The sequence below is a fragment of the Acanthochromis polyacanthus genome, chromosome 20 (assembly GCF_021347895.1).
Source record: "Acanthochromis polyacanthus isolate Apoly-LR-REF ecotype Palm Island chromosome 20, KAUST_Apoly_ChrSc, whole genome shotgun sequence".
Taxonomy (NCBI): domain Eukaryota; kingdom Metazoa; phylum Chordata; class Actinopteri; family Pomacentridae; genus Acanthochromis; species Acanthochromis polyacanthus.
The window spans coordinates 23,491,169-23,509,229 of NC_067132.1; the positions used below are offsets into that span (position 1 = coordinate 23,491,169).

At 41.7% G+C, this 18,061-nt stretch overlaps 2 protein-coding genes across 21 annotated transcripts in view; both read left to right on the forward strand.

The window, feature by feature from the left end:
* The first annotated feature begins 2,856 nt into the window (after positions 1 to 2,856).
* On the forward strand, positions 2,857 to 11,260 carry LOC110954708 (poly(U)-binding-splicing factor PUF60). Of its 5 annotated transcripts, XM_022199370.2 has the most exons (12): positions 2,862 to 2,967; positions 3,528 to 3,624; positions 3,837 to 3,932; positions 4,494 to 4,583; positions 5,105 to 5,155; positions 6,284 to 6,445; positions 6,561 to 6,653; positions 7,794 to 8,007; positions 8,089 to 8,321; positions 8,896 to 9,010; positions 10,214 to 10,461; positions 10,553 to 11,260. In XM_022199370.2, exons 3-12 carry the CDS (start codon positions 3,855 to 3,857, stop codon positions 10,850 to 10,852), a joined length of 1,584 nt encoding a protein of 527 aa, XP_022055062.1. In that variant the 5' UTR covers positions 2,862 to 2,967; positions 3,528 to 3,624; positions 3,837 to 3,854; the 3' UTR covers positions 10,853 to 11,260. The 5 variants fall into 5 exon arrangements, with proteins under 5 accessions (XP_022055060.1, XP_022055063.1, XP_022055064.1 ...); XM_022199368.2 differs by lacking the exon at positions 3,528 to 3,624 and having other exon boundaries at positions 2,857 to 2,967; XM_022199371.2 differs by lacking the exon at positions 3,528 to 3,624 and having other exon boundaries at positions 2,857 to 2,967; positions 8,089 to 8,279.
* Positions 11,261 to 11,956: 696 nt separating this feature from the next.
* Positions 11,957 to 18,061, forward strand: part of scrib (scribble planar cell polarity protein) — a 76,232-nt gene continuing 70,127 nt past the window's right edge. For 15 of the 16 annotated variants that reach the window (XM_051940784.1, XM_051940788.1, XM_022199363.2 and 12 more), the window contains exon 1: positions 11,958 to 12,999. In XM_051940784.1, coding sequence (XP_051796744.1) covers positions 12,841 to 12,999 — 159 coding nt within the window. In that variant the 5' untranslated portion in view covers positions 11,958 to 12,840. Of the gene's footprint in view, positions 13,000 to 18,061 lie in introns of all 16 variants that reach the window. The other variant, XM_022199366.2, reaches the window with a different exon arrangement.

An 18,061-nucleotide genomic window follows, 5' to 3' on the forward strand; every position in this document is an offset into this window, starting at 1 on the left:
ATCTGCCAATACATGCTTTCCACCAGCATATGTTAAGTGTATTTTGTTGTAATGAATACATTCTCTAAAAAGTCAACTTGATTAGCGAGAAAATATTTTGGGAAAAAGGTCAAAACCTGATTGCTGTCAGTGGCCGTATGCGATGCCGCCTCGGCCAATGACCGGCTTGACAGGAAGCGCTAACAGCTTCATTAGCGCGACAATGCTAGCCTCTTTTCACCGTCTGCCGGTCCGTTCGTAACCCTCTGAGTGGCAAAATAAGTGAGTACAGATGCTGATGATGTTGTTAGAATGTAGATATATAGTTGCCATCATATATTTGCAGTGTTGTGGCTGTCAGTCTGTTTTTACGTTTTCAATAATAGTCGCGGTTTCAGGCTTTGGGGTCGCTTCAGGGCAGTTTAAGCTTTAGCTTTGATTCAACTTATGTACCTTATTGCTCACCAGTCACCTGCAGCGGTTTTCTTACGTAAATTAATCCATACTTACCTGTAATGCTGATGTGTTTGAAGTCTTAACCAATTTGTACTGTTATTGACCAGCGTATTCTGTATGTTTATTTCAGTTTCACACTTCTCTGTATTAAAATCCGTTCAACTTCCACACTGGCCTGTTCCTTGGAGGATGCGGTACAGGGGAGAGCTTAGCTGGCTGTGGACAGGAGTCCCACTGGGTGTAACAGTACATGAATATCACACATTTACGTTGGAAATAAATGTCCTTTAATTAGACATTGTCATGCAAAAGTTGGATTTCCCTTTAATGATGTTCAAATTTTTGTTGAGTGTTTTGTTGATGTTGGTTTCTCAATGTTTATTGACACAAACACAAACATTAAAACCTTTTCTGACTCACAAGCTGCAACAATTCACACATTATAAACTATCTTTCTGACTAAACTAAGATAAAAAGTGAAAAACAGTCTGATTCCTGCATTATGAATGTAAATCTTTTTGGTTTTTATGACAGTAAACTGAATATATTTGGGTTTGACATTTTATAAACCAAAACAAGAAATGAATTACTGGAGAAAAAAATCAACAGATTAACGGACAAAGAAAATGTGTTTTCCAACATATATGGCTGAATTTGAATTTGAATCTGCACTTTATTTTAAGATTTACAGTTATATAAAAAGTTAGTTATAAAAAATGTTGCCAAAATGTTTTTTGAACCTTACTGAATTTATTTGATTTTGATTCAGTTATTGGTTACATGCAGACGCTAATGAAACTAGTAGGTTACATCAACATTTAGCTATTGCACTAATTCAGGTTTGATATTATGATGTTCCAGACCTTTGCTTTAATACATTTTCTTAGAATGGACCACTTTGAATTCTAGTTGAATACCCCTGCTCTACTGGATTGCAGTTATTTTTTTCAAACTTGCCAACAAGTTTGTACAGGTCTCTAGGTATGTTTTTGAATTTTTGTTCTGAAAATCCGACCTCTCTGTCAGTTTTTTTGTCATTCAAAAAGTAGCGCTTGATTCAGTCAACCAATAATGTTGTGGGTCAGTCTGGGCCAAAAATGTCAGAGCAGATTTTTTTGCCCCAGTCCACCCCTGCCTGAAGCACATTTTATATTAGAGTTTTAATGTGTACAACTGAAACATCTGGAACTGTTCAAAATTTAGAACTGCAATTCTACCAACTAATTAATGTCATACAGGACAAAAATAACATTTTAGCTGGGAAATGTGGTCCATCATTGCTTTTGCAACTTGGCTGAGAAATGCATCTCGGAGGGAATCACACACACACACAAAAAGACGGATACAATTTTCAGTATTAACTGCTGCTTTTACACCCAAATGTGTGCCTTCGCAAAATCATCATCATCACAGCCACCAAATTTTACCTGTTAGGATCACAATTTATTTACACATATGTTATAATCCACATGCTGCATCTACATTTAGATCAGCACAAAAATAATAATAATATTAATATTGTGATTGTTTTGGCAGATGATATTATTAGGAATGATATATATATTTTTTTAATTTACTTTCCACTGAAAAAAATACAACATATATATTTATCATCACTGATTTTGATAAGGGCTGCACAGTGGAGTAGTGGTTAGCACATTTACTTTGAAGCAAGAAGATCCCCAGTTCAAATCCCAGCTTGGGCCTGGGATCTTTCTGCAAGGAATTTGCATGTTCTCCCTGTGCATGTGTGGGTCTTCTCCGGGTACTCTGGCTTCCTCCCAGTCCAAAAATATGCTGAGGTTAATTGATTACTCTAAATTGTCTGTAGGTGTGATTGTGTGTCTGTATATGTAGCCCTGAGACAGACTGGCAACCTGTCCAGGGTGTCCCCTACCTTCTCCTGAGTGAGCTGAGATAGGCTCCCGCACCCCCTGTGACCCTAGTGAGGATAAAGCGGTGTATAGAGAATGGATGGATGATTTTGATGAGGCATCTTCATTTATACTGGTATACTAGTTGTCACATATTTTACCTTTATAAAAAGGCAATTTCTTTGATTTGGATATTGCACTTGGACATATTTGAATTTTGGTAATATTTCGATCAAATGCTCTTCTTGTTCAGTATTTCATTTTATAAAATATATGCAAACAAAAAATTGGTAGTGAAAGTATAAATCTAACACTGTATGTTATTTTAAAAATATACAAATGAATCAATTATATTGAAAATATACATTTAAAATAATTCGATTGGAAACTAAACTTTTCAAGTGAAAATATAAATCTAACACAAATTTAATTCAATGTAAAAACTAACAAAAAACGTCATCAGAGAAATTAGATAAATTCCTAATTATATATAATGTTTAATCATGACATAATGATAAAGGATCGCGTTCAAAATTTTATCATCGCGAGAAAGTTTTCTATCGCGATAACTGCTATTGAAAGTTAGGAAATCTCGCGAGGGTTGCAGTGAGTGGGCCTCTCCAAGAAGGTGTGCTTCATGGCGGTTACGGAGACTGCGGTAAATAAATTCCTTGATAAAAAGACACAATAACTTTTTCTAGCTATAGTGTTCGTTGCGTAGTTAATAGGCGATGCCTGATAGAATTAATGTGGAACAAGTAATTTGTAAAACAACTGTTTCTCAGTGGGGAAAATGCAGCTTACTTCCCGCGCCATAGTAATGAATGGCTAACATTAGCTAATATGAGCTAGCACCGTAGGCAACGTTATTGTTAGCTGAATAGAAACCAGGCCTCGCTAATTATTTCGTGCTTCTAGTAGCGATTGCACAATTAAGGTTATCGAGATGTTGCAAAGATAGAGTGTAGGTAAGTCACAGATCGACTTTGGCTTAACATTTAATCGACTACGGCTTAACCTTAGTCCGTTACTGCTACTTTACCAAGCTAACGTATGCGAGGGTGAGAACGGTCGTTAGCATTCATGCGCAGCACGCTAACGTTAGCCGAGTAACATCTGCGGAACGACAGGCAGGCTACGTGCAGGTTTCAATGTAAAATGATGCTAGCTGCCTGTTAATTTTATTGTTAGTCTGAAGGCATTTTTTATTTCCCCTAGAATTTGTTGAATTGTTAAAGCTTCCCCATCAGTGCTCTTCCCCTTGGGGGCTTTCCTGCCTCAGTCTGGTGGACCCAGCGATTAGCGGGTTGCGTAGGTAAGGAGTTCGTCCGGTACCACCTGGTTTGAATCCGGGTCTATGTCCTGTATATGGTGGCATATTTAATGATAACCTGTGGTGACTGCTGCTTGCAATGCAGGATTGTTTTTACTGGGAAAATGTAGTTAAAGATATATAAAGGCAGGTGTTAATGCTCCACATTCTTGTTTCTCGGTTTTTGCATAAAAATGCTTATTTCTGATTTGCAGGGAGGTGCAGCTCTGACGATGGAGAATGGACAGAGCACAGGCTCCAAGCTTGGCCTGCCGCCTCTCACCCCAGAGCAGCAGGAGGCACTTCAGAGGGTAGGAAAATCATACAGCATTTGATTGAATGTCAAAAATAAATGAGCCCATTTTTACATCAGCTTAAGTAACTGGGTTGCAGTGAGCTTTCTGCAAGAGCTCCTAAATGTCCTGTATACAAGAAACCTTGCTTCTATAATTGGAGTAGTGAATTGAAGATACCTAATCATTCCTGGTTAAAGCCCTTACTTGGCCATGTGTGGATATTATACTGTGTTTATTCAGGTGTTTGCTTGTATGCATGCCCATTACAAAGATGGAAAGTAAAAAAGCAAGGTAATGGGGAGGGAGAAATAGGTCAATAAACATAGCAATATTTCCCCATGTTAAAAATGATATTTTCCGAATTCTACCTGAAGCTAATACGTTTCATAAAAAATTCATAAGCCTTACTCCCAAAATATTGCCATGGTGTGCACACACATGAATATACTCAAGTAATGTAAAATTCTTGCATGCGTATCTTAGTACTGATACAAAGACTGTTGTAGCGAAGATGTTTTATCAAATGTGCATTAATTTCAGAGGCTTAAATCAAATGTACTTGTTTTCCTTTTCCAGGCAAAGAAGTATGCCATGGAACAAAGCATTAAGAGTGTGTTGGTGAAGCAGACCATTGCCCATCAGCAACAACAGCTCACCAACTTGCAGGTGAGATGTGTAAAACTGTTTGGTACTCTGCCAGACAAAAAAGTGTTTTTAATGCACGTGCCACCAGTGAGTCTTGATTCTAGACAGAATATCTTAGCCTTTTCATGCTTCAGTATTTCAGTCCTCTTTAGTTTCAGACGTCGGTTTTGGATTAGCTGTTTTGGAAGTCTTACTCCCTTCTTCCACGTGCTGAGAGAAAGAACACGTGTAGACCATGTGCCCTTGCTTTTGCCTCTGCTTTTTTTCAGATGGAGAAGATCGTCGTGAAGGCTTTGGTTATCATGTTAAATGCTTTGCACTTTTAAAGGGGACTTGGTTATGTTTATTGCTGTGTGGTGATTTGTAATTTAGACAGGGGAGGTAGATCCTCAAACTGTATTTTGTTTAGAGGGAGGGTCTGATTATGGTGTTAGCCTAACCGCTTTTGTCTATCTAGCAAAGCAATGACCTTTTTGAAAAAGCAAAGCTAAGGGATATCTAACCTACTTTTCAGCACTTTTTTCATCTTTACTGTCTTTCAGATGGCAGCAGTGACAATGGGCTTTGGAGATCCTCTCTCACCTTTACAATCGGTCAATAGATTATTAAATTTTTTTTCTGTGCGCATTCCCAATGGAAAAGGACTGTTACCCTTCTTTTACTGGTTGCGTTGGCAACAATCCCTGCCTTTTTATCTAACCAAAGAATGCATATTTTGTAAGAAAACATGACTTTCTACAGCTAGCGTACCTGCGACCATATCTGCAATCCCGTGTGGAATGAATGACTGTCGTTAACTGTCGAAACACTTTTTTCACATTTTCTTGAGTTGCAATGGGAAAATTTGCTTTAGTATTTTTAATAAGAAGATAGCAAAAAGGCTTTTTAGCTGTTCACAGGCTTGTAAAGGATTTTCTAAGGGGTTTTTAAATGTGAGAAAAGTCACGTCTCTTTGAAAAATATGCATTTGCTCCTTTTAAGAAACAGAAAACTCTTGGCATGGGACAAAAGAGGGATAGCAATCCCTTTAATGGACCAAAATGAGAGAACTGTTGGGACAGGGATCTTTTTGGCCATCTCAAAGTCAAGTTTTTTTCTGTGAATGAACAAGTCATCTCCCCCCCATGTTATGAATTAGGAAACTGTTCCTTTTTGTTGGTGATACAGTAGAACTAGCAGAAGCAGACTGACTTAAAGGCATCAGTAAAACACAGCAACTTTCGGTGATTAAACCATCCCTCACCTTTAGACTTGAGAAGAATGTTTGAAATGCTTTCATCAAGACTTTGTATGGATTTCGTTTGAACTCCACGATTACTTTTGTTACCTTACTTGCATCCCTGGACTACAGGTCAGTTACTGAAGCCAAATATTTGTGAGGGCTGTGCATGTCAATCACTTCAGTGTGTTTTCCTCCATATGTCTGTTCAATAGTAACAGAATAGAGGCCATATTGTAATTATCACTGATGACATCAGTGTTTTCAACAGTTTTATATGTTAGTATTTTTTTTCCTCCACAAAGTTCTGTCCATTGATACAGTATCCCATTATTACCCTATTTACCTGTCCAGACCCCCAAACTTGGCCTCTAGCATTTCTTGGGGAAAGCAAGCACAGTACAAAATACACATTTATTATCTGTGTGTGTGTGTGTTTGTATATATCTACCTTTCTTTTACTCTCTAATGCTTATTATGTGTTGTTTTCCCCGGTTGGCAGGTGGCAGCTCAGCGGCAACGTGCACTAGCGATCATGTGTCGGGTGTATGTGGGCTCCATATACTATGAGCTTGGTGAGGACACCATCAGACAGGCCTTTGCCCCGTTCGGCCCAATCAAGAGCATTGACATGTCTTGGGATTCGGTTACAATGAAGCACAAGGTTGGTATCATGTCAGTGTTGGATTAAGATCGAGTTACAGATTAGAAAGGAGGCTACCCAAGTATTTAATGCTTACAAATGTTCTGTTATTCTTGAATGTTGTCTGACTGTGCAGGGGTTTGCCTTTGTGGAGTATGATGTGCCAGAGGCTGCACAGCTGGCTCTGGAGCAGATGAACTCGGTCATGTTGGGAGGCCGGAACATTAAGGTAAATTGTCTGGACATATGAGTAGGTCTTAAGAACAGATGGAGCAATTTAATATCCTTTTTTTAATAGCCATGTCTTCTTTTTGACATCATTTGATTAACATTTTTTTCAATTGACTTCTCAGTTATTGCTTAAATGAGTTGTGAAATTGCTCAAGTGTTTTTTCATTGTGTTAAAGTATGTAAAAACACTAAATTCTTTCTCTGTTTGTTTGTCTGTTTCCAGGTGCGTTGTGTGTGTGTGTGTGTGTGACTGTGTGTTTTGCCTGCTGTCTGTCTGTGTTGTGCTTCCATGATGTCATCAAGACTTGTTTTAGTGACCAATTCCAGCTGGATGCCCAGCGGCACGTGACGTCGCTCTGTTTCCTTGGTGTGCTGATGATGGGCTGCGCCTGGTTGGTGTTGCTTGGCCGCCCCATCTGTAGTACAGATCCCAGTCCCACTTAGATACTCGTCTTACGTAGGGAGCTAAGTTCTTTTGGGAAGAGAGGAAGCTGTCAGAGTGCGTAGCCACAGCACGAAACATTTGATGCGTTCCCCTTTCGGTGTAGCCACCAGCTCAGCAGGTCACACTGAGCATGTATTTGGAAATAAAGCTGTAGTTCCTCATTCGGCATTATTGCACGTGAAGTGTAAATGAAGTGATATTTGGTGTGACATACATTGTTTTGTACTAAAGCAATGAGAGCTATGATTGATCAGCAGTCAGATTCATGTTAAATAAGTAGCATAACCTATTTTCTGCACTCAGATAAATTTGCCAAAATTGAGAGAACTCTGAAAAATTAAATATTGTGCCCAGTTTAATGTTTTTGTACTAAAATTATTTAAATGATTTCTCGTCCCTGATGCTTCTTCCTGTCTGGAAAATTTTAGTGTTTTCTACCTGATATCCAGGATGACAGCAATTAGATTATAGTTCTTTCAGATCTCAGAAGCACTCTATCTGATCTTTAAGAAATGTAGTAATGATTGGTACTGGTCAGAAGACAGCATGACTGTAGGAGGCAGGTGGCTTTGACTGAAGCCGGTGGCTGCCGAAAGTCAGCGCTGCAGGGACATAGAGCTTTGCGGTAGTGCGTTCTCGGATGACGATAAAACCCCTTACTCAGTAGCCCTGCTGGTGTGATCTGTGCTATAGGTTGGGCGGCCAAGTAACATCGGTCAGGCGCAACCCATCATTGACCAACTGGCAGAGGAGGCGCGCGCCTTTAACCGGATCTACGTGGCGTCTGTCCACCCTGACCTGTCAGATGATGACATCAAGAGTGTGTTTGAGGCCTTTGGAAGGATCAAGTCTTGCACGTTAGCCAGAGACCCCACCACAGGGCGACACAGAGGCTTTGGCTTCATTGGTGAGCTCAGGGGTCCTCATTCGCTCGTGCTCTTGTGTTGCCGTCGCTCTGCTACTAATTGCTATTTTCATTCCCCTACAGAGTATGAAAAGCCTCAGTCAGCCCTGGATGCTGTGTCTTCTATGAACCTCTTTGACCTGGGGGGTCAGTACCTGCGGGTGGGCAAAGCAGTGACTCCGCCCATGCCCTTACTGACCCCCACGACCCCAGGTGGTCTGCCGCCTGCTGCAGCTGTGGCTGCAGCGGCAGCCACCGCTAAGATAACGGCCCAGGCAAGTATGAATCCCTTCCAAAGGGATTTAATGGCCTTCCAGGTAAATATAACCCAGAACTAGCTAGATATGACACCAGCACAGATAATATAGAAATAGACTTTTTACTAAGGTGACTGGGAGAAGGCCAGTTTTGTAGAGAGCATATAAAATAAGTAGCAGCTTTAACACAGTGGAAGTTTAGCAGCCCTGAAATTATGAATATTTTGGCCATAATCTATTTTTATCCAGTTTGTTGTGTTCTAAATACAAAGAAAGATGTCTTTCCTTTTGTACTGTGTACTTTATAAAATAATCTGATTTAATAAAGCTCCTCCCATTCACTGATTGAATGTAAAGGATACGAGCTTTTTCTTAGTGCAGACAAATGGACAGCTGTCTTTCAGTGTGAATAGTCAGTGATTATTCAGCTGTGCTCTTAGTAGAATGTTTTATGATTAGAAAGTTTTTAATGTTACTGTTATATATTTATGGCTTGCTAAGAATAGTCAGGGATTTTGTTAGGTGTTTAGGTTGAGCTCACTCTTTGTCATGCTTTGTGATCGTTGACTGTGCTGCCTTGTGCTGTGTTCTGTGTGTTTCCCTTACCTAATGTCTTCGGCCCCCCTCTCTTAAGGAGGCTGTAGCCGGCGCATCAGTCTTGGGGGCGTTAGCTGCGCCCCAACTTCTCGGTCAGCAAATGGGAATACCTCAGGCTGTTATGGCTGCCCAGGCACCGGGGGTCATCACAGGTATGTACCAAAACAGTGCTGAGTTTCAGGCAGGATTTTAATCTTGTGCTTTTTAGTGTTCCTTAAAAGTTACATAATGAACCATGATGTGTTTGACCCACTGTGACAAAACCAGTAATAGCCACACAATATGTCAACTGCTTTGACTTACAGTTCTCGACCTAAGGGTTATCTGTTGGCCTAGTGTTACAAAAGCAGCATACAGACCTAGAAAGAAAATAAAGACTGGGTTTATAATTGCCCTCCATTAAGTTGTAGGAGTTTAACTTAATGTGCACCCCTGTTACTTGAACTTAAGACTCCTCCAAGAATTGATGAGGTAGTTAAAATTGGAAGGGGACATTAAATATTTCATCTGTTGCAACCTGACATCTCTGAAGGAAGATGAGAATCACAAAATGCTTTACAGTGGATCACAGTACAGTATTTCTCTCATTTGTTTGGTGCAGCTGTCTGATGATTACAATCTTATTAGTCATGGCACGTCATTAAAGGAGGTGAAATCATCAAAGCATGTCTTCTATGCAATATGTCAAAGTTATAATACAATAAATTACATAGTAAAGAAAAAACGAGTAGATTTTTTTGGTTGTGCATAGAATTGACAAAAAAAGTTAATCAACATGTAAAAAAAAATCTGATTTTCACAACATATCATCAGTGTTAGAGAAAATGGTGACTATTTATGATAGATATTTTACTAGTTATGTTCTTGTTTTGTTTCCTAGCTGCTCTGTGTAAACATGGCCTGCACTTCAGACTGGTTTAGCCAGAAACTTGTCAATTTTTGCCACTTGACCATTAGTCGCAGTTGAGTCACTGATGGCTTCACGGTTACAATAAGGGAGTGAGGGAGTCTATCTTTTTTGCAGAATCTGGTTAAATCAAATTGCTTATATTTGGCAAGTTTTTACAAAATACATGTAGAATATAGTGATGTTAATTAAAAATTGTGATTTTTAAGCTTAAAATTGGTTAAATTTTTGCCGCAAATGAACTCAGGAGTCATCGAAAAGTTGAAAATGCACCGTTTCTTTCTATTTATACTCTTTCTGTCTGATAAATATTGTAATTTTGGCTATTATAGTTGAAAGAAAACATGCCTTTAAGTGGGTTTCAGAGGGTTATTGATCACTAATTTTCTTCTAGCCAATGTGTTGCACTGTCAGCATCACTCATTACGTGTCTGTCTTCCCTGAAAAGGTGTGACTCCGGTGCGTCCTCCCATACCAGTGCTTCCCCAGGTTGGTCTCGTGAACCCCGTGCTCGCATCGCCGCCAGTCCTGTCTAGTCAAGCTGGTGGCTCCAGCCAACAAGAGAAGAAGGAGGAGAAGGAGGAGATGCTTCTGGACGGCACGGGGCAGGAGATGCTGAGCGACCAGGAGCACATGAGCATCTCGGGCAGCAGCGCCAGACATATGGTGATGCAGAAATTGCTCAGAAAATCAGAGGTGACACGTGATTGTGGTGATTTGCAGCATTTATTTACTCCTTTTTGTTGTAAAAAATCATTTGTACTCATTGAATTTTGCTCCCCAACAGTCCACGGTGATGGTTCTTCGAAATATGGTCGGACCAGAAGACATCGACGACGACCTAGAAGGCGAGGTGACGGAGGAGTGCGGGAAGTTTGGCTCCGTAAACAGAGTCATCATATACCAGGAAAAGCAGGGAGAGGAGGAGGACGCAGATATCATTGTCAAAATCTTTGTAGAGTTTTCCATGGCCTCCGAGATGAACAAAGCGATCCAGGCCCTCAATGACCGCTGGTTCGGGGGTCGCAAAGTTGTCGCAGAAGTGTATGACCAAGATCGTTTCAACAGCAGTGACCTCTCTGCATGAAGTATCTGAAGCGGTTCACCAGCACCCATCCCCATACCTGTCGCCCATTTCAGCCACAGTCACTGCAGCTAAAGATATGGGCCTCTGAAACTTGTAATTATATTTTTATTTTGTTCTTTTTTTAAAAAAAAAAACATTGCTGTTGATATTCATGTTGAAAGCTCCACTGAGGGGGTATTCATGATAATATTTCTGTGTCCAATTTTTTTTTAGTTCTTTTTTTTTTTTTTTGCTTTGTGATCTGTGAAGACTCCCTACTGGTGCAAGTTTAAAAAATATTTTGTAATCCGATCTTGTACAACATATAGGTTCTCCTGGTTTAGCCCCTTTTTGTTTTCTTTCATGAAATTGCCGGGACATGTAAACACTTTTCTTTCTACAATTAAAGGTTATTGTTTGTCCACAAAATGTGTGAAGCGAATTATTTATGAACAGTTTTGAAGGCAGAATCGTTTGGAAGTATTGTTCTGATTGTAGAACATAAATATAGTCAACATACTTCAGAATCAAATATTTCATTGAATACAATAAAGTACACAAGCACTTGTTGATCTTCAGTATTTTAAAATTTTAATGTAGTGTTTTTAAATACACCTTGTGGTATAATAACTTGAACTTGCAGCAGAGATCTTCCTTTGTTATGGTTTTTGCTTGCAGAAAAAACTTGCATGGTTCGGTCTTTGGTGGTAACAAGTTCCTACAACCACATAAATGTAAAATTTTACAGTATGTGGTAAATATTTCCTTGATTAGAAACATGATTGCTAAATATGTCAAAACAGTTAAAGAATGATCAAAGTCAGGAAGATATGATCTTGGTCTGGTTTTATAAATTTATCCCTCAAGTTGCAAAACTGCACATAATGGTACAGTCAATTTCTGTTTAGTTAGTAATTAACAAGTTAGCTTGGGTGGTGTAGCAGGAGATTTAGCTCAAAGAAATGGAAACTGCAGTAGTGTTATTCGTATTTCTTCAGGAATATTGAACGAATTTATTGGTATAACGTTGGAAAAGTTGGAAGCTAACAGCTAAACGCCGCTAGGTGGAGCCAGACAGCAACTTGTGGCCTCTGCTACAGAGGCGCAAAGCGGCGGTGCTCCAGCTCAGACCTAGCCCAGCCCCCCACACGCCAAACCGGCCTGCCTCGGCTCAACAGGGGAGGTAAGCGCGGCTGTTGCTGAAGCTCCTGCTCACGCCACTGGCATTTTTCACCAATGTCGACCTAAAGGAAGAGTCACCGGGCATTATAGTCGGCCTATTTTGGAATACTGCTTCTACCCACAGTTTGCCGGTGTTTGCTATAGATTTCATTGTACCAGCGTTAGCTGCTTGGCACAAAGGCACATACTAGCTGATGTCGGCTAACTGCAACTAGCTCGCCCGTGAGGACATCCTACCGTACTCGGGTTAATCTCTGCTGACTCGCTGCGTGTGATGTGCTAGCTGTTTTGTGTTCGCCGTTTACTTATAACTCAAGTCAAGTGGTTCTGTTTGCAGTCGCCACTCATGACTACGGCAGTTAAAGCAGCGTTTCTGCATAGCTGGCTTGTTGGCTGCATGTTTTCCAGCTAGCCGCAGCACAGCTTCGGTTCTGGGGATGGTGGCGGTAGCAAAACAAGCTAACGCTCCTCCGTCTGTTTGAAGAAGTGAGCGCAAGAAGTGAGGGAACATTGGAGCCAAGTGGGAGTTCTCGATTTGGTGTATGTTCATTGTAAATCTGGACTGGATGACGCTACGACGGACCTGACAATCATTGAACACGACTCAGCTGAAACTGGGAATATCGCTAACAGATTGGACGGATTATTTTTGTGTCTCTAAGTGGATTTCGGCCTCCTGTTCGGGATCGTCGTGGGAACAGAGTAACTGTTTTGACATTGAGTGAACCCGCAAAATATCCTCTCCCCTGCGACCTTCCCCCCTGCTTCACCCTCCGATGCGGAGATTTCTGTAGCACCGGCAACCAAATCCCCCACGGCGGCCGGACATGCTGAAGTGTATCCCCCTGTGGCGCTGCAACCGCCACGTCGAGTCGGTGGACAAGCGGCATTGCAACTTGCAGACGGTTCCTGATGAAATATTCCGCTACAGTCGCAGCCTGGAGGAGCTTCTCCTCGATGCCAACCAACTCAAAGAGCTACCAAAGGTACGCCGAGAATACCTCCTCTGTGTCAGTCAGTAAATGTGTGTTAACCCCTGATTGAAGAGTCTGCGAGTGGGACTTGTGTGGATGTCAGTCTGGGTATAACTGTAAAAATCACCATGCACCACTACTCAGTTCCTCAAAGTTGGGTTTTATATTTACTGATTCTAAAGCAGAGGTCACTTGACAGGTGACATAAGCAGAAAAGCAGCTTGCATATCACCTGCCCAGATACTTCCTCCTTACCTGAGATGCATTCCTTCTTGCTTTGAATTTATTCTGCCCTGGAGTGTTGCAGTGACACCAGACAGGTTTGTTTTGCACACATTTAAGCAGACAAACACTGCTTCAAATTTAACTCATGGTGTTATAACTAGGTAATGCTGTACGTCTATGCATGATTGTGTGTTTTGATTAGCTTTGAGAAAATGAGAAATAGTGGAAGGAAATTGATCAGGATGATGGCATGTTGTCATGTTTAGATGGACTAACCCACACTGAAACAGCTGGGACACACCATGTTGCATATAGTAATGGCATCAATGGCCATTTGGATTGGACGCAGTGTGGGAAGGCATGCGTGGAATGACTCGCAAAGCTGTCCCCACCCACACTCCCACTTGAAATATGACAAAAGTTCGCTCTGCACAACCGAGTTTATTTTAAGGGGACCAGGATTGTTGTTGGTCTGTTTTCCTGCAGCTCTCCAGACTTGTGGGACAGAACGCTCACTCGATTTTCTACTTTTTTCATTTGGTTTGAGGCATTGTTCCCTGCTAGGACAAGGCACTGGTTGTGATTGTGATCTAGAGGGGAGTTTGTATGAATAGACTGGTCACTCTCTCACATTTCATGGCTTGGTGGTGAAAGGGACAAGTGGCACATTCACTAATGAAGATTGTTAACAACTCAAGGTCACCAGAGGCTGAAGTGTTGGCACAGGACTGCCTGTTACCCTTCTGGGAATCATATACAATAGAGCATTTTTTCTTTGGCCGGAGATGCACACAACTTCTCACTATTTCTGTGTTTTGACAAATATAGTTTCTACTCAAAAAGTGGCAAAATCTGAAGCCAACAAAGTCAGGCTATAGTCTACAGCCACCCAGAGAAGTTTTGGTTTCTTTTTTCTCACACGTTCTAGTGCTTGTTTTTAAGATCTGCCTCCCTTTGTTAGTCTGATGAAAGATAATTGCCCAGAGGTCACAGACATGCCTGTAGGTTTTCTCACAGACAGAAACATTCAATTAATTTTGATTGTTCACCTAATCTTACATGTTAATAATTGAAAACTGAGGCCTGCTCTTCCTGATGAGGCTCACCAGAAGGCAGCGATTTTCCTCGACTTCATACCTGTCAGACGTCCACGGTGTACCTGGCCTCTGCAACACAGAGTACACCCAAATACTTTCACACAGACAGCTAACTGAGACAGTCTCTCTGTGTGGTGCTGGCTTCAACCAGGAGACATAAATGCGTGGTGACAGAATGTCTCGTGTGGTTGCGGTGAATGCGTAGCGTGCAGACACAAAGCATATGTGCCCTCTGTGTTCCTCAGAGTCAGCGGGGCTTCAGCGACGAAGCAGTGTGAGAGGTCAGGCCCATACAGGGTTGGAAACGAGGGCACTGACTGTAGCATGAATGGCATTATCATTATGAGCCCGAGTGCCTCCATGCATTCGTGTGCCCCTTCCCCTGTCACTATGTATTCGAGTCAGGGATGAGTCTGTGGATTTACTCGTCAGTCTTTGGCTATTTTTAGATGTCAGTCTAACATCCCAGTTCGTTTTTGCTCATCAGTTCATGTACGAGGCAGCCTTTTATGATGAACAGTGTGGACATTTTGGCGTGCTTATTGGCTTAGATGCAGATTGATCAGCTCTTGAGGTGACACCTTCACAAATTGTCGTTCCTTTAAAAGGGTGGGCTACAAATCGTCATGGGCCACGCTGACCAGCAACCAGACCCCCTCAAAAAGGACTGTTTTGTTGTGACGTGTTGAAATCATCAAAATACGCAATTACATAATCAGCACAGCCATTAGATTCTTTCAAACGCGGTAAACTGCTTACTGTTTTTTATTTAATAATGAACAATAAAGCCGTCACAAGTTGTAGCAGTAATTAGTGCGGTGATGCTTGGGATGGATAGACCAGGATCGTATTGGTGGGGGTTTAACATAGTGAACAGATGGAGATTTAGATGTCCTGACAGTTTCTTAAGTTTGCTGTGACTCACCCCCACCGCACTACTCGCCAATCTTATGCCCTTTGCAGTAATGATGTCTCCATGTGCGACATCAAATGCATGTTAAGTTTGTAAAAGGGAAATTAAACGAGTGTTTCTGTCTGATGTAGGGCACAGACCTATCCAGGCAGTAGACACTACACCAAATAGTGGTAGCATGTGCAAGTGTGGCTTATGTGTGTGCACTGGGTTTAGAGAACCTTTTAAGTAGGCAGCTGGTCAGGAATTCCCCGCATGCCCATACATCCTTAGCTGCTAATGCTGCATCGTGGCTCTGCTTTCTCATTGCACAAAAACTAATCTCAGACAGTCCTTAATGGGCCTTTTGTTTTGCTCTAAGGTTGTTTATTTTGTGAGTTTCCATGTAGCCATTCTTATCTTCATATGAAGCTGTAATGCAGAAAGCATTGATCTCTTTTTTGCATTGTCTTTTTCGGTTTACTGCAAATTCTTTGAAAAGTTCTTGTTTTCCAGGGTTTTCAGCAGGCAAGTTTGCGCTCAAGTGATCTGAATGTCTTTTTGCTGCTTTGACAATCTAGCCCTGCCTCAAAGATCATGTTGAGGAAGAGGGAATTATCTTTTAGCCATTCTCAAGTCCCATGACGGGTTACAAAGAAGTCCATTCATCAGTCTGATTGGACCCCTTCCATATCCAATGTCATAGCTCTTCGTGTTTCCTGTGTTTCCTAGCCTTGACCAGACTTACATTAAGTCTGCAAGCATATCATGACTCAGATGATCATTTTAAAGTTTTTTTTGTGGGTCAGTTGCACCTGCTTAAAAACAAAAGGAGGTCCATTTTCAGAGTAACCAGATGGGCTGCAGGTGCAGAAGGCATTTTCCCAAATAAAAGCTCTAAAATGTGTGCATTACCCAGCATATCTTCTTGTTCTTGTTCTGGCTTTTCCATTGTTGAACGAGGGAGCGAATCCCTGATGGGTGTGTCTCCACGTCAGGCTTTGCGAAACAGGTTTTATGCATGCTGGGTATTCTTACCTAATGGAGCCTGTGAGGTGCAGTTGAATGTTTTTTTTTTGCCTCAAGACGGGCCAGAAATATGACAGCTGTTTGTAATCTAATAAGCAACTAACTCAGTTGCCTGTCATTGTTATCAGTGGTTCCATGACTGCTTTATTGAGTTTCCAATCTTATTGTTATGCCCCTGATTTCACAGCCTTGTAGGGTTTTGTTTAAAACGGGAAAATGAGATGTGTAGATACTTTGTTGTTTTTGAATAAAGAGGAAGTATGAGTCCATGATAAATAGGAAGGATGACTGAGCAGTCTTTTTAATCCTCAGCTGTCACCAGCGCCCTCAGTGTATGTGTGTGCACGTTAGCAGATCTGTGGCTAAAGGGTAGATTAGGGCTTCACCCGGCCATGAAAACGCCCCTCAGCACCACAGTTATGACCCCTGCATACAGGCCAGTGCGCCTCAGTGTACACTTCCTCTGGGATCTGCTTTTGGGCCTCTTTTCAAACATATAAATGCTCTGATAAAAATCTGAGTGCTTTTCTCTGGAGTCCCCTGTGTGTGTGTTCGGCTTCGGGTCAAGTAAAACCCAAATTGGCCGCTTCACTTAGCTCTGACTGAATGTGAATTGCTCTACCATTGTTTACCCAAGCTTGAATATATGAGTATTATGGCTTTGTTATACAGTATATGGCAAAATGATTGTGAGCTGTCTGATTTGAGAATGAGCATTGCTAAACCCATCTGCTTTACAGTTTATAATACAGATATGATAAAAGGATTTATTGTCGAAAGTTTGGTGTTCACAAAGGAAAGTTTGGTGTCCTAATCTAGGACATGTACACTTCACTGTGTCCTCACGGTGTACTGTTGGGTTCTGCAGTCTGTCTCCACTCCCTGAGTTTCCAGTTAACTATACAGGAGAGCCCTGGTTTGTTTCTCCCCAGTGACTTGCTGAACTAGGCTAGGACCAAAGATAAATTGCACCTGCCAGTGGCCTCTCTGCGGTAAAACCACATTGCTCCTCTGGCTCTTCTGCTTTTCCTGCTTTGGTAACACATGTTGAATCCAGTGGCACTATGCCTGTATAATAAGATAGCTTGTGTGAATGTTTGTCTTCATGTGTCAAGTCAGACTATAAGACTTCCTCAGTTTGTAATTGTAACCTCCACTACGATCGTGAGAATCCACAAGTAAACTGTTGTAATCACCCCATCGGCCTCCTGAAAAATTAAAAGGGAGAATGAGATCCAGAGCCAGCAAGTCTATGAAGAAACAGCAATGTGAGAGGCCTGTTTCTTTTTGATGCAAGAGCACATTCAGCAGGTTTCTTTGTCTGAACTGATGACCAGCTGGTCTCACATCCTGCCTGCCTCCCCCCCCCCCCCCCCCAATCTGGTGGGACAGAGGGGTAATGGGAGGTGCACGTGTGTGTGTGAGTTAGTGAGGGAGAGAGTGAGTATATAGTGGTGATGGGGGTGTGTTTTTATTCCGGAGATGGATTAAGAGGAGAAGGGGGGCCTCTGGCACCTCCACAGGAGGAAGTGATCTGGGAGTTGAGCTGAGCTCCACTGATCCTGAGTCCTCTGGGATGCTGGCGTTGGGGCCGTCCATCCATCCATGAACACTGGCTGACATGCAGTGTCAGGTGGGAAAGAAGCAGTCAGAGATGTGGTCACAGACCTAATAACCAGTCCTCTGGAGACGTCTGCATGGTGTATTGGATCTGTCTCTGTCAGACTGATACACACATACAGCCACCTTCCCACTCTTTCATTTTGAGAAATCTTGCAATTTTTTTCTGAGCCAGTGGCAGATTCTTTTGACTAAGTAATAGCAAACCTAC

Bases quoted from the DNA above. Each gene is read 5' to 3' on its own strand.
- LOC110954708 (XM_022199368.2), top strand. From the start codon at position 2,947: ATGGCGGTTACGGAGACTGCG. The intron at 2,968-3,836 runs GTAAATAAATTC...TCTGATTTGCAG, and splicing joins TGGCGGTTACGGAGACTGCG to GGAGGTGCAGCTCTGACGAT. The intron at 6,654-7,793 runs GTAAATTGTCTG...TCTGTGCTATAG, and splicing joins TGGGAGGCCGGAACATTAAG to GTTGGGCGGCCAAGTAACAT.